The 14,618-nt window shown below is 46.9% G+C and overlaps 1 protein-coding gene across 1 annotated transcript; it reads right to left on the reverse strand.

Annotated features, from left to right (window-relative positions):
- Positions 1-969: 969 nt before the first annotated feature.
- LOC308495596 (deoxyuridine 5'-triphosphate nucleotidohydrolase-like) lies at positions 970-9,593 on the reverse strand. The gene is made up of 2 exons (XM_081080565.1): positions 6,219-9,593; positions 970-1,078 (listed from the first exon to the last, which is right to left on the reverse strand). Exon 1 carries the CDS (start codon positions 9,538-9,540, stop codon positions 8,860-8,862), a length of 681 nt encoding a protein of 226 aa, XP_080936691.1. The 5' UTR covers positions 9,541-9,593; the 3' UTR covers positions 970-1,078; positions 6,219-8,859.
- Between the last annotated feature and the right edge of the window lie 5,025 nt (positions 9,594-14,618).

Here is a 14,618-nt window from a genome sequence, read left to right on the forward strand (position 1 = left end):
AAAGCAAACTGTTCCTCAGTAGTCCCCAATTAACACAAAACAAACCAAAGCAGAGACGTGTAGAGCTACCTAGCTAAAGGAGGGATGCAGACTCTAAGCTGTGCTATCCCGTGGGTGTCCCCAGTGGAACCTGAGCTTTCTCCGAGACGTAGTCTAGTGAGAACTGCCAGTAATGAGAAAATCCTTCTAGTTGAAATCCTTTGAATTAAAGTTTGCTGATACATTTTTTTGTGTATAATTTTCTCACCTTTCTATATATTTGATAAATGGAAAAGTATAATAAGACTGCAGATATGTTGTCCTTATTAATGTTGGACTTCAAGCTACTTCCACCATCTGAACACACTCCTCACCTAGAAATAAACATACCGTGTTTCCCCGAAAATAAGACATAGCTGGACCATCATCTCTAATGTGTCTTTTGGAGCAAAAATTAGTATAAGACCTGGTCTGATATTATTTTATATTACATAAGACCCATTCTTATATTATGTTAAAATAAGACCGGGTCTTATATTAATTTTTGCTCCAAAAGTCGCATTAGAGCTGATGGTCCAGCTACATCTTATTTTCGGGGAAACACGACAGAAAGTGCTGAAGTAAATATTTAAGAAAAGAGCTGTTTTGGGGGAAAATAATAATAACGCTACATTGGTAGTTCCTTAATTCAAGTCGTGTAAAAATGTGATTTACATTTTATATTGTTGATTAACAATAACTTAAAACTGTTTCATGAAAGTCCTCTCCCTTTCTATGGTATTTAGTTATTGATTTTACACGGCCTGTCTGGTGATGTTGTTGTCACATTATTCACGTTATAAGCCCTTTCTATCAAGCCATTCACAAAAAAAAGTGTTATGCAAATATTGGAAAACAAATTTGTCTTCCCCTGTCCGTGCCTGCCGATGAGAAGAACAGTCCCTGAAGTGGGGAGTGAGGATTGAGAAAAAATAGAAGAGAGAAAAAGATGGGATCAGGAGGGCAGGCAATTCTAAGTAGACTGCCGCAGTTCTAAGTAGAACGCCTCAGATCTAAGTAGAATGCCTCAGCCCAAGTTTATTTTTGCAGCTTATATACTCTGGGCATCAAAAAGTAACAGAACTGTCTGCCATCTAGTAGTTACAATAAAGGTAATACACAAGGGCCTGTTTTTTGGCCAGCTCCACACTTCCTGACCTTGTCTGGTTCTGTGTTCTCAGAGTAGGAACTTCTGCCTTGCTGGGAGCACAGACCACTCAAGGAAGTCAAAGGTTCAACATTTCACAAAACAATACCTGCTAGCACTTTAGCACGGTTTCCCACATTCCCCCTAAATTTGTACAAGGATTGGCTGTCACATTGTTGTCACCATAGTGTCTATTAATTTCTGGATATTATTTTAAGCACTACTTTGGACATTTTGTGAGAGGATAGCTTTCAGAAGAAAGGTTTCAGTAAGACCACTCTAGACTGGGACACTTGTAATATAGTTTGAAATACTCCCACACATTTCATAATTAAATAGACTATAACTACAGCTATTTTAGTGTTTCAAAAATTGGACCTGATCTCTAAGGAACAAAGTCACATTTAAAAATTATATATTATTTTTTGTTTCTAACTCTACAAAGTCATAAATGAGAAAGTAAATTTGAAAACTGGCTCTAGGTCTTACTTTATTCAAGCAGCTTTTCGGAAATCTTTCTGTGCATACGAATACGGTAATGTTTCAGTCATAGACTGCAAAATCGTTTTGGTTATTGTTTCTGTCAGTAGAATTTTCACATGACGGCAGAGTACCACTTTCATCATTTTATGTCTTTAAGGTTCTATGCTGAAAAATGAAGAGCCTAGAATACACCTTAAGATTACTTTTCTAGAAGTGCAAGAATGGAAAGCTCATTTTAAGGAAAAGTCCATTAAAGTAAAAACAAAGAACAAGAAACATTTATAAAGGACAATTTTTCTAAAAATTGCAAAGTAATGCATTCAGTGTAAAATATGACTTGACTTGTTTAAACTTCATTGTACCAATCAAATCAAACGTCACTCTTTTGAAATTATGTATCTTAGGTAGACCAATATCAATTGCACTGTTGGTCAGATTAATCTAAATAGCATCTCATATAGATGGTCTCTATTATGTACAATCAAAATAAGCAGTAATTTATGTTATTCATTTTTAAACTTTTTTGTATTTATATAAATCATACGTTAAGTCTATTCTCTAAAGGCATTATTTAAAGAGCACATTTCATAAGATATATCATTTCTACAGTAAAGTCTCTTGTTTACCTTAAATGCTATAATAAGATTTGATTTATTTCAGTCGCTGCTGGAGTACCAGGAAAAAAAAACTAAAGAACTATACAAAGACGGTATGTTGCCAAAATGTATTAATTCAAGTTAGATATCATTGATTTCTGGAATAAAATGTAAATATTAAATGGCATCCCTTTCCATGTTCTGATAATAGATACTACATTAAATATTTTCTTGGCCTTAGCAAATAAAAAAGGTGAAAGCATAAACATTCATAGTGAAGACAAGGTCATATGAGTAATATCTCAAGAGTCTATGTATCTCTTTTTATTTATGGCCTGTCCCCTTCCTTTCTTCTGCCATCCCTATGGAACTTTCCACCTGCACGTTGAAAACGGGGCTTCATCAACTTTTATGTTTTTGCCAGTGTAATGAGGCCCAATAACAAGACTTATCTAGTGATACTTAAGCAATTACTGTTCATATATGGTGTTTCCCCGAAAATAAGACCTAACCGGAAAATAATACCTAATGTGTCTTTGGGAGCAAAAATGAATATAAGTCCCGGTCTTATTTTTGGGGAAATACGGTACCTCCTAGAAGGGCCAAGCTACCATATTTCCCCGAAAATAAGACCAGGTCTTATATTAATTATAGCTCCAAAAGACGCATTAGGGCTTAATTTCTGGTTAGTCTTATTTTTGGAGGAAACACTGTAGCTGTCACCTGATGGGTGACATTTAAATCTCCAGTCATTTACTTTGTCATTAGTTTACCATGTACCCTCAGGAGAAACTCCACATTGCTTTGCATGGAATGAAAACACCCAAATCAATGTAGTTCTCACCAAACATCTCAGCCTATATCTTGCTACCAACCCTCGTTTGCCCCTTTGCTCTAGCATCTAGCTAAACCAGACTACTTCTCGTTCCGTAGTGTTCTCCCCCACACTAGTCTTCGCATCTGCGTCTTCCCTCTCTCTGGCATCCTCTGTCCTTGTCCTTCAGGCATCAACATCCATGTCACCTCCACCAGAGAGCAGACAATCAATACTGGGATGTCCCTTTTGTGGGTCCCACTCGCGTCCTGTTGTGCATTTGTATGGTATAGGGGCCTCTGAATGGAAATTGCCTGTTCATCTGTTCCTTCAGCTTATAGTAGATGATGGGTCAGGGCTGGACCGTGTCATCTTCGTCTTGTAACTTCAGTGCTTGTCGTACGACCTTGTTTATAAATGAATGAAGGATGAGACAACCAGAAGCTCTGATACTTGGCCACAATAGCAGTCAAGTCAGTGTGCAGCCGTGGGCAAACTGTATTGAATATGATCTCCTGTTGTGAGCTGTGGCCTCATCTAGAGGTTTTCTCATTCTTCTTAACACTTATACTTAGTTGTATTTTAAAGAACATAATTCTGTCTTTTTCTTTCCAGCTCCTGCTGAATTTGAATCTAAATTCAATCGAAAAGTTCCTCTATCACCTATTGATAATCTACTTGAGAATATAAAACTAGAAATCGTCTACGATTTGAAAAAAAAGTATAAGCTCTAAAATATAAATAGTACAAGTGTATTTACTGGGCTGTTTAAACAACATGTTAATTGTATCCCAAAATATATGGCATGTGAAATCCTTATTACAGGAAAATATTTTTGTATCATATGTTGTGGGGACAGAGCCTGTGGGGACAAAACCCCAAAAAACAGTTTCCAGGCTCTCGGCCTCACATAGAAAAGGTGCTGGCTCGGGTAGTAAATGGCCATAAACTGTGATCAGATGCCAGCAGCTGTGGCTAGTTGGCCGTCAGCTGTAACCCGTAAGCCATTGGCCACTAATATAACGGCTGTGGCTATGCTAGCAAAAAGGAATGGGGGCTAGCAAGAAGATGGTGGCTGGCAAGCGCGGACTGCTGTTAGGCAGATTATGTAGATCCTACTTCCTGTGTCTCCAGCCCAGCCGCCAGCGAGAATATATTGGTTTGACTCCCCTATCTATGGCTCCGTGGGTGTTCCTTTTTGGCCTTACCGTGTCCTGCGTTCTTGGGCGGGGAGCGGGAGCTGAGACCCTGCACGACAAATGGCGCAGCGAGCAGGGTCCACCGCGTGACACATGGCGTAGTCGGCAGGATACGGTGCTGGCCAAAGCTCTCCGAAGGGCAGTGGAGCAGTTTGTGCGTATGAAAGCTCAGTCTGAGGAAGACCAGGAGGAGCAGCTGCCGGAGAGCTCGATTTCCGTGGAGCGGTGGGAAGATGTGGATGGTTCCCCAACCAGCAGAGGCCGGAGAAAGCGGAGAAAGCGAAGGTTGTTGCGGCCCTGTGGGCTGGGAACTGCTTGCTGACGCAGCCTGGATGCGGGACTTGTCCCAGGAGGAAACGCTTGCTGAGTCCTCATTGTGAGATGAGGGTGAGGTCAAGGTCATCCCTCACCCCCAGGACAGCCCTGGCGAATGACTATGGACTATGAGGAATTGCCTTCTATCCCTGATTTAATGGACGCTTGACTGTTTGGGAACATACCATCATGTAGTGGGACTGGCGGATGTTTGCTTTTGTGTCTTGACTGGCCACCATTGATAATATGTAAGCACCTTGATGTGAGCCACTGTTGTTCCAGCACGGTACCCCGAGAGGCCCAGAGAGAGAGTGGCAGTGCCCTGAGAGCCCTGGCTGTGTCCAGGAAGTCTGGCTGTGCCCAGAGAGAGTGGCAGTGCCCTGAGGCCCTGGCTGTGTCCAGGAAGTCTGGCTGTGTCCAGGAAGTCTGGCTGTGTCCAGAGAGTGGCAGTGTCCTGAGAGGCCCTGGCTGAGTCCAGGAAGTCTGGCTGTGCCCAGAGAGAGTGGCAGTGCCCTGTGAGCCCTGGCTGTGTCCAGGAAGTCTGGCTGTGCCCAGAGAGAGTGGCAGTGCCCTGAGAAAAGCTGGCTGTGCCCGGGGAAACAGGTGGTACCCTAAGAAGCCCAGGATGTCTGGCTGTGCCCAGAAGTACTGGGGTGGTGCCCTGAGAAACCCTGGCTGTGCCCGGGGAGACTGGTGGTACCTTAAGAAGCCCAGGAAGTCTGGCTGTGCCCAGAAGTACTGGTGGTGCCCTCAGAAACCCTGGCTGTGCTCAGAGAGCCTGGCTGTGTCCAGGATATTGCATTCACCTCCAGGCTCCTCGCACAGGGACCCTCGCGGAAGATACTTGTCGCGTAGATTGTGAGGCGAGAACCTGTAGGGGTGGAGTGTGGGGACAAAACCCCAAAAAACAGTTTCCAGGCTCTCGGCCTCACATAGAAAGGTGCTGGCTCGGGTAGTAAATGGCCATAAACTGTGATCAGATGCCAGCAGCTGTGGCTAGTTGGCCGTCAGCTGTAACCCGTAAGCCATTGGCCACTAATATAACGGCTGTGGCTATGCTAGCAAAAAGGAATGGGGGCTAGCAAGAAGATGGTGGCTGGCAAGCGCGGACTGCTGTTAGGCAGATTATGTAGATCCTACTTCCTGTGTCTCCAGCCCAGCCGCCAGCGAGAATATATTGGTTTGACTCCCCTATCTATGGCTCCGTGGGTGTTCCTTTTTGGCCTTACCGTGTCCTGCGTTCTTGGGCGGGGAGCGGGAGCTGAGACCCTGCACGACAAATGGCGCAGCGAGCAGGGTACCCCGCACGACAGAGCCCCAGAGAGCAGTTTCCAGGCTCTCGGCCTCACGTGGAGGGGTGCTGGCTCAGGTAGTAGATGGCCATCAACTGTGGTTGGATGGCCGTCAGCTGTGGCTAGTTGGCCGTCAGCTGTAACCAGTGAGCCACTGGCCACTAATATAACTGCTGTGGCTACACTAACTGTCGGTGCCTGCCGACGAGACGAACAGTCCCTGAAGTGGGGAGTGAGGATTGAGAAAAAAGAAGAGAGACAAAGATGGGATCGGGAGGGCAGGCAATTCTAAGTAGACTGCCGCAGTTCTAAGTAGAATGCCTCAGCCCAAGTTTATTTTTGCAGCTTATATACTCTGGGCATCAAAAAGTAACAGAACTGTCTGCAATCTAGTAGTTACAATAAAGGTAATACGCAAGGGCCTGTTTTTTGGCCAGCTCCACACTTCCTGACCTAGTCTGGTTCTGTGTTCTCAGAGTAGCAAGTTTTGCCTTGCTGGGAGCACAAACCACTCAAGGAAGTCAAAGGTTCAACATTTCACAAAACAACACCTGCTAGCACTTCAGCACGGTTTCCCACAGGTACCCCTTTTTTATATAAAATTAACACAAGGGTTGCGCCTGGCTTAGGTGGTTGGTACAGATATGTCCATTTACCCGTCATAGGAGACCATCCCTCTAGCGAACGGTTCCTGTCTTAGGTTATGTACATTCTTACCAAATCCTTACCCATCTTTGGCTGCCGACCCATTGTAGGGGCTTTATACACGGGTGTCAGCGACACGGTGGACCTGGGCAGATAATCTCAACTCATGAACCTTTGTTTGGAGATCGATGAAGCCCTTGAGTATTACCTTTGTGAGCAACGGAGTAAACCACATGAATAGAGGAACACCAACAAAGATTATTACAAAAGGCAGTAGCAAATGGAACAGAGCTAGAAAGGAGGGGAATTCTCCTCTGAGGTCCGAGTACCAAGGACCTGAAATGTTAACAGGTACCATAATGAAAGAGGGTCGGTGGAGAACTACAGCTCTACTTTTGTCATTTGACCAATTGATGCTATTACTTAGGTTACACTGTATACAAGATACATTAAACTGGACCCTGTCAATATGGGTGATGTTAAAATTTCCAATCATAAGCACATATGGAGCCTTGACACAAGCAGTGGTATTGCCTTCTACCTTGCCTCGTCCCTCGTCCATACTCATAGTCACTGTATCCATTGCTCCCACTAGTTTCCAAATATGTCTTTGGGGCCGGGAGGTATACCATAATCCCACAACCACTCCAGTCTTAGTCCCATGTTGGACATCAGCACCTGTGTCATGGCCTCCGGACCATCTATAACAGCTTGATTAAACCCAGGGACACTATATTCCCCGGGTTCTTTATAACATTGTCTCCAAAGGATGGATCTGCTATTTTTTCTGTTCTCCTCACTGCAAGGATCATGGGCTTGTGGTGGAGGTGGGTTTTTATCCCTGATGTTTTTCCATCCTGCTGGCTGATGGAATGTGACACTCTGTCCTAGGTTGTCTCCGTGAATTGTCTGGCTGCCCACACGGAAACATCCGGTAACGTTGACAGTCTTTGCGAAGCATATGAGGAGTCCTATGCCTAAGCCGGTATGATTGAATCCAACAGCTTGTAGGACGGCAGGAGCAAATGGATGTCCTAATAGCCTAGTGTCATTTGTCCCACCAATGACTTCAGGCCCGTTCCACACAGTGGGGTGTAGCATGGGAGGGTCAGGAACATATGCCCAGTATGTCTCACCCTGAGGCATCTGCGCAACCAACAGGATCTCGAAGAGGCTCATCAGCAAGCCGCACCAACCTCTCAGGCAGCCACCGCGCACCTCCATTGTCCTGTGAATAAACACAAACATGCCCTCGTCCCCAAATTAGGACTGGGTCTGGCCCATGCCACTGGTTAGTAACTGGATCCTGCCATCTCACTTGGGCATAATCTTGTTGAGTGTTAGGATGCCAGAAGCGATCTGCGGCAGATCTGCCACGCGCATCCAGGTTTAAAAAATTTAGAACAAAGAGTGTGATTAAGGATTGTATGTGGGGAGACGGGGTAGACTCTAACGCTGCTGCCACACATTCTTGACATAGAGTAGGGCTATTAGCCATACCTTGAGGCAGCACCAGCCATTGATATCTCTTCATAGGTTCTTGTAAGTTACTTAAAGCAAACCTTTTACAATCCTTGGGGCACAATGGTATGGTATAAAAACAATCCTTTAAAGCCAGGATTATCTTATATGTGTTTTGGGGTATAGCAGAAAGATTAGGCAATCCCGGTTGTAAAGCCCCCATGAGCTCCATAGTCTCATTTATTTTTCTCAAATCTTGTGACAACCTCCATTTACCTGATTTTTTCTTAATTACAAATATGGGAGAGTTCCATGGAGAGTTAGAAAGTGCTGTATGTCCCTTATCGAGTTGCTCCTGTTCCAGCAACCTTGCAGCCTGTATCTTTTCTGATGATAGGGGCCACTGTTCTACCCAAACAGGTGTGTCGCTTTTCCAAGTGATAGCATCTGCATGGGGTACAGGAGGAGTAGTGACCCCCGTTAAAAATATCCCAAGCCAGCTCTTTGTGGTAAGGGCGAGGGAAAGATAGGCTCTTTTCTCCCTTGTCCAGAAGGACCTCAGCCATCTCTAGGCAGAAGTCCCTGATCGAACATCATCATAGTGACCTGTTGATTAGGGCTGTACAGGTAACCTCCCATCTGACTCATGACATCTCTGCCCCATAGATTGACAGGCAATCCTGCCACTATGTATGGTTGAAAGGATCCTTCATGTCCCTCTTGATCTTTCCACAACAATATATCACTGCTCTGTTGTGGTGACTGAGATTGTCCTATGCCTTGTAACTGGGTTAGTGTTTGCTGCTTTGGCCAGTGGCTAGGCCACTGATCTGCAGTTAAAACAGAGACATCGGCCCCCGTGTCTAAAAGGCCCATGAAGGAACGGCCATTAATGGATAGTGGTAATTCTGGCCTGGTGGTGAATGGCCTGGACCCAATAAGCATCTGATGAACCAAGGCCCGCGTCGCCTCGGGATTTATGGCCTGCTGTTTTACCCGGTTTGACATGTGGAATTAACAATGATTGTGCTATGCGTGGGCCCTTATCGATCACTGAAGTGCCTCCAGGCGAATGTGTCGTAATCTTGATCTCTCCTGTATAATCCATATCCACAACTCCCGGAGCAACCAATATCCCTTTCATGGTAATACTACTCCTTCCTAGGATGAGTCCCACAGTCTGTGGAGGCAGAGGCCCAAAGACCCCTGTAGGAATAGCTCGCATTCCCATCTCAGGTGTTAGTACTGTGTAGGCGGCGCTACTGAGGTCCAATCCTGCGCTGCCCGGGGTTGCTGGGAAGAGTTCCTGAATGGATTTCTCTGGTGGGGGACCAACTGCGGCAGCGCCCCATAGCATTGTTGCGGGGCCACAGTAAGCTGGGAAGGCGGCCAGGCCGCTGTGCCAGGTGAGGTAGCCGCAATAAGACTGCCACAACCACGCGTGCACCTGCCGGGAGTCCTCGCGGGCGCTCAGCTGCGCGGGTTTCTCCCGCGGCGCCGTGGCCTCTGGCCTCCAGCGTCTCGCAGCCCGCAGGCTCGGGCAGCCCTGCCCCGGAGCTGGATATCGCATCCCCGCGCTTCACAGGCTCGCACTGTGGCTCCCACTCCTCGGCGGTGGCCGTAGTGGAGGCGAGGCCCGCGGCTCGTCCCAGGGATGCGGGGTGGCGGCAGGAGGGCCCGTCAGAGAAGTGAGGGGCTCTTGGTCTCCTCCACCTTCGCCCCGCCCGGGACGGTGGCCTTGGGCCTCGTCCGGCCCCTCTGCCATGTCTCAGCCCCACTCTGCTGTCTTGTCACTGCACCGTCTACCACCCTCACTGGCCCCTCCCCATCTAGGCCCTCCTCATCCTGGGGGTCCAGTCCGTTTAGCACACTTTTTAACATTTGAGTAAAAGACATTCTGCTGCTACCCTGTCCCATGATTTTTTACTCCTGACCGTGGTGTCTCACCGCACCCCTTACCTTATGCGACGCGTCTCAGCTCCGTGCGGTGTCCTTCACTTTATCCCCAGTATTCAGGTCCCTGTTCGGGCGCCACTTGTCGGTGCCTGCCCACGAGAGGAACAGTCCCTGAAGTGGGGAGTGAGGATTGAGAGAAAAGAAGAGAGACAAAGATGGGATCGGGAGGGCAGGCAATTCTAAGTAGACTGCCGCAGTTCTAAGTAGACTGCTGGAGTTCTAAGTAGAATGCCTCAGCCCAAGTTTATTTTTGCAGCTTGTATCCTCTGGGCATCAAAAAGTAACAGAACTGTCTGCAATCTAGTAGTTACAATGTTTGGATACACAAGGGCTTGTTTTTTGTCCAGCTCCACACTTCCTGACCTTGTCTGGTTCTGTGTTCTCAGAGTAGCAAGTTTTGCCTTGCTGGGGGCACAAACCACTCAAGGAAGTCAAAGGTTCAACATTTCACAAAGCAACACCTGCTAGCACTTCAGCACGGTTTCCTACAGGTTCGGATTGTCCGCGTTTGAGTTCGAGTTCGGGTTCGAGTTCAGAGATCAAAAATTCACGACCAAAACCATTGTCATCCTATGGTGACTGTAGTTACATGCAAAGCTGCACCTCCTTGGGGAGTAACAATAGAGGCTTAACAGTGGGGGAGGAAAAATAGGCTTCAGGAAAGTAATGCAAACATGTACTGAACACGCAAATAAGCCAATAACCATAACAATACATCAATAGCAGGTTAGACATTCATTTCAGGTACCCAAGGAACATTCTCTAGGATAGACATTGTGCTAGGCCATAAAAAAATTAAATTTAAAAGAAAAGAAATAACACAAATTATGTTTTCTGACAATATGGAATAAAAGCAGAACTAGCAGCAGAACAACACACTAATATATACTAATCGGTCAAAATATAAATCACAAAGGAAATCCTAAAAATAAAAAATATTTTGAAATGAATAAAAATAAAGACAAAATAAATAAAGTTTTCTGATGCATCTAAAACAGTACTTAGAGGAAAATATACAGCTATAAAATATGTATATTAAGAAAAAGAAATATCTCAAGTCAATAATCTAACCTTTCATCCTCAAATGCTGAAAAGAGAGGAACAAACTAAACCTAAAGAAATTGTGAAGGAAATAATATATATTAGGGCAGAAATTAGTGTAAGAGAGAAGAGAAAAATAATAGAGAAAAATCAATAAAAATGTCAGCAAAATTGATAAACATTTAGCTATATTGATCAAGAGAAAAAGAGAGAAGACTCAATTCTAGAATCATAATCAAAAAAGGGGGCATTACCTTACAGAAATAAAAAGATAATAAAGGAATACTATGAAAAACTGTACACCAACAAATAAGATAACTTGATGAAATAATAATTCCTAGACAGACACAAACTAACAAAGTTGACTCAAGAAGAAATAAACCGATTAAGTAAAGATATGAATAGGTAACGAAAAATGAGTCATAAAGAAATGCCCAGAAGTTCTCACTGAATTCTACCAAAGGTTAAAGAATTAATGCCAATTCTTCACAAACTATTCCAAAAGGTAGACGAGGGAACGTATCTCAACTCATTTTATGAGACCAGTGTTACACTGATTCCAAACCAAACACATCAAAAGAAAATATACCTAAAGGCTAATATTTCTTATGAAAGTGGATGTAAAAATCCTCAGCAAAATACTAGCAAATCATATTCAGCAAAATACAGAAAAAAAGCATATTCCATGACCATGTGAGATATCCCTGAAATACAAAGTTGATTTAAAACTCAAACATCACTTAATGTAACACATCATATTAATTAAACAAAAAACACTATCATGATCATTGCTACAACTTCAGTAAAAGCATTTAACAAAATTCAATGCCTTTTCATGAAAAACAAAACAAACAAAAAACAAAAACAATCAACAACAACAACAAAAAAAATACCTCAACCAACTAAGCATGTGAGATAATTCTCTAAACCTGAAAAGAGCATCTATAGAACAGCTATAACTTGCATAATATTTAAGAGTGAAAGCCTGGATGCTTTCTTCCTAAGACAGTGAACTCGAAAGGATGACAACTGTGGCCAGTTCTATTCAATATTGTACTGAATATTTTATCCAGAGCAATTAGGTAAGACATGGAAATAAAAGCCATTCATATTGGAAAGACAGAAGCAAAATGCTCTCTATTCACAGATTACATAACCTGTAGTATACGACATTATGAGAATTCCACTTAAGAACTACAGTAAGTCCTCACTTAACATCATGGGTAAGTTTTACGCTTTAAGTGAAACCACATATAAGGAAACCAATTTTACCACAGGCTGACTGCTATAAACAAGAGGTGCATTCCTGCCACAACTCATGCAAGTTATAAGGAAACAACTCTGACCAAGGCCCAGCTGTATTTGCATGTATAAGTCAGCAGATTTGCAGGATTCAAGATCAATATATAAAAACCAGTTGCATTTCTGCATACTTCAACTCAATTTGCAACAGCATCAAAAATAATAGAATACTTAGGAATATATTTAACAAAATAAGAGCCAAACTTATTCTCTAAAAACTGCAAAACTGATGGAAATAAATTAAAGACAACCTACTTGGGAAAATATTCCACGATTTTGGTCTGAACACTGTTAACATGGCCATATTCCTCAACCTATTAGGTCAGATACGGGCATGGTCAAAAAGGCAGGGAGCAAAGTCATACCCCTCTGCCAAGTCAGACCCCTCCTCGCATGATGGAAACTGGGGCCCCTGGCATTTCCCAGAAGAGGCAGCAGACCTTGGTGCAATAAACAACTCCAGACACAGCCACTGGGGCCCTATCTGCACTGGGGGTGCGGGCTTGCTCATCTGCCACCTCACTCAGCCAACCCCCTCCCCCAAATCGCATATCTGCCTCCCTCCTCTGCCCTGGGAGCCACTTCACCAGCCCCATCTGCGGACCGCTGAACCTTGCCTGGGAGCGCAGAATAAAGCCCTCACTTTTCTCAACCTGCCTGACTCTCTTAGCTTCACTATCTCGCCTCAAGCCTTACACAACCTAATCAACAAATTCAACAGGAATCTTTCAAAGAATCCCAGCTAATTGTTTGTGCAGCAATTGACAAGCTGCGTGGGGCCGGGGCAGCGAGATTGTAGTGCTGTGTGGCGCCACCCGTTCCTCTCCCCCTGCCCTCCAGCCCCCACAGCACCACCCCTGGTGTGGGTTTATTAGGCGGGCTGGGCCACTCCCTAAGGACGAGGGCCGGGGCGGCCGCAAAAGGAGTGGTGGGCCAAAGCTGAGGGCACCCTGTATTCCTGGGCGGTCCCCCATCCAAGTACTGACCAGGCTCGACCCTGCTTAGCTTCCCAGATCAGACGAGATCGGGCGCGTTCAAGCCGCTGTGGCCATAGACGCTAGGAGCAGGCCCCCGGCGCCACAAGAGCAGCGGACCGGCCTGCTTGGTGAGCGCGAACCAGGCTGCCGGGCTCCTCCCGTCCGGAGCATCTCCCCGCTGGCCGGCTCCGCCAGGGCCCCGCCTCCCGCCTGCTCCCCGCCTCCTGCAAACGTCGCCTGGGTGGACTTCCTTTTACTCCTTGCCCGCAGCGAGGCCCCTTAGCGCCATCTGTGGCTCCACGGGGCCGCTACCACTTCCCTGGAGGTGGCAGAAGACAGACAGACAGGGGTTGGGAGTTGGGGAGGAGGGGGACGGACGCACTGGATGGGACACCGACTGGGACAGACGCTCTGAGGCTGAGTTGAAGTGGCAGCTTCCCCACCGGAGTGCGGTGGTGCCCGGGGCTGGGCTCCGTTACGGAGGCAGTGCGCGGGCGCTGTCAGTCACCGTGGGACCCCGGGGCAGGCCTCCAGGGTCCGCGGATTGCAGCCGGGCTCCGAGCCCCGGGGTCCCGAATGCGGGAGGAGAGGAGCAGTCCCAGACACCCTCCTTGTGTGGGTTGTGTGCATGCCCGCCCGCCTGCTTTTCCCTGTGGTGGTCTCTCCTGGAACCCGAGGGCACGTGCGCTCCCTATTTTCGCCGTTTTGTCCAGCTCTTTTGGTGCTGGGGGCGGGGCCACCGAGGCAGGCGGGAAGGGAGGGCGCCTGGCGCTCCTGGGAGATGAAAGGGGGGCGGGGAGGGGTCGCGGTGCTGTCCAGTGGAGACAGATCTTTCCGGTGGGGTGGGGCGGGTGGCCTTCCCCTTGGTCCGGTGTCCGGCGACGCCCCGAGTCTCTGTCTCGGGGCCCAGGTGCAGGAAGAGCGATAGTCGTCCCCTGGGCTGGGTCCCGAGGTGCCAAGCACGTCCTTGGCTGGAGAAAGCCGCCCAAGTCCGAGGCAGGCCTGCGCCTGCAGACAGACCTGGGCTTGGGCGTTGGGGTGGGACGAAAGGCTGCTGGCAGAGGGCTTGCGGGAGGGAAGGGGACTAAGAACGGGGTGCCGGAGGGCGGGGGAGCCCGGGCCGAAGGGCGTGGCCTGGGGCCGATGCAGCGAGATTGTAGTGCTGTGTGGCGCCACCATTCCTCTCCCCCTAACCCTCCAGCCTCCCAAGCGCCACCCCTGGCGTGGGTTTATTAGGCGCGCTGGGCTACTCCCTAAGGACTAGGGACAGGGCTGCCGCCAAAGGAGTGGCGGGCCAAAGCCTAGGGCACCCGGTATTCCGGGCGGACCCCATCCACGTACTGACCAGGCCCGACCCTGCTTCGCTTCCCAG

The sequence above is a fragment of the Rhinolophus hipposideros genome, assembly GCF_964194185.1.
Source record: "Rhinolophus hipposideros genome assembly, contig: HAP1_SCAFFOLD_68, whole genome shotgun sequence".
In the NCBI taxonomy this organism is placed as follows: Eukaryota; Metazoa; Chordata; class Mammalia; order Chiroptera; family Rhinolophidae; genus Rhinolophus; species Rhinolophus hipposideros.

What these genes read in the sequence shown, in the direction of transcription:
- LOC308495596 (XM_081080565.1), bottom strand. Translation starts at nt 9,540, where the DNA reads ATGCGATATCCAGCTCCGGGGCAGGGCTGCCCGAGCCTGCGGGCTGCG.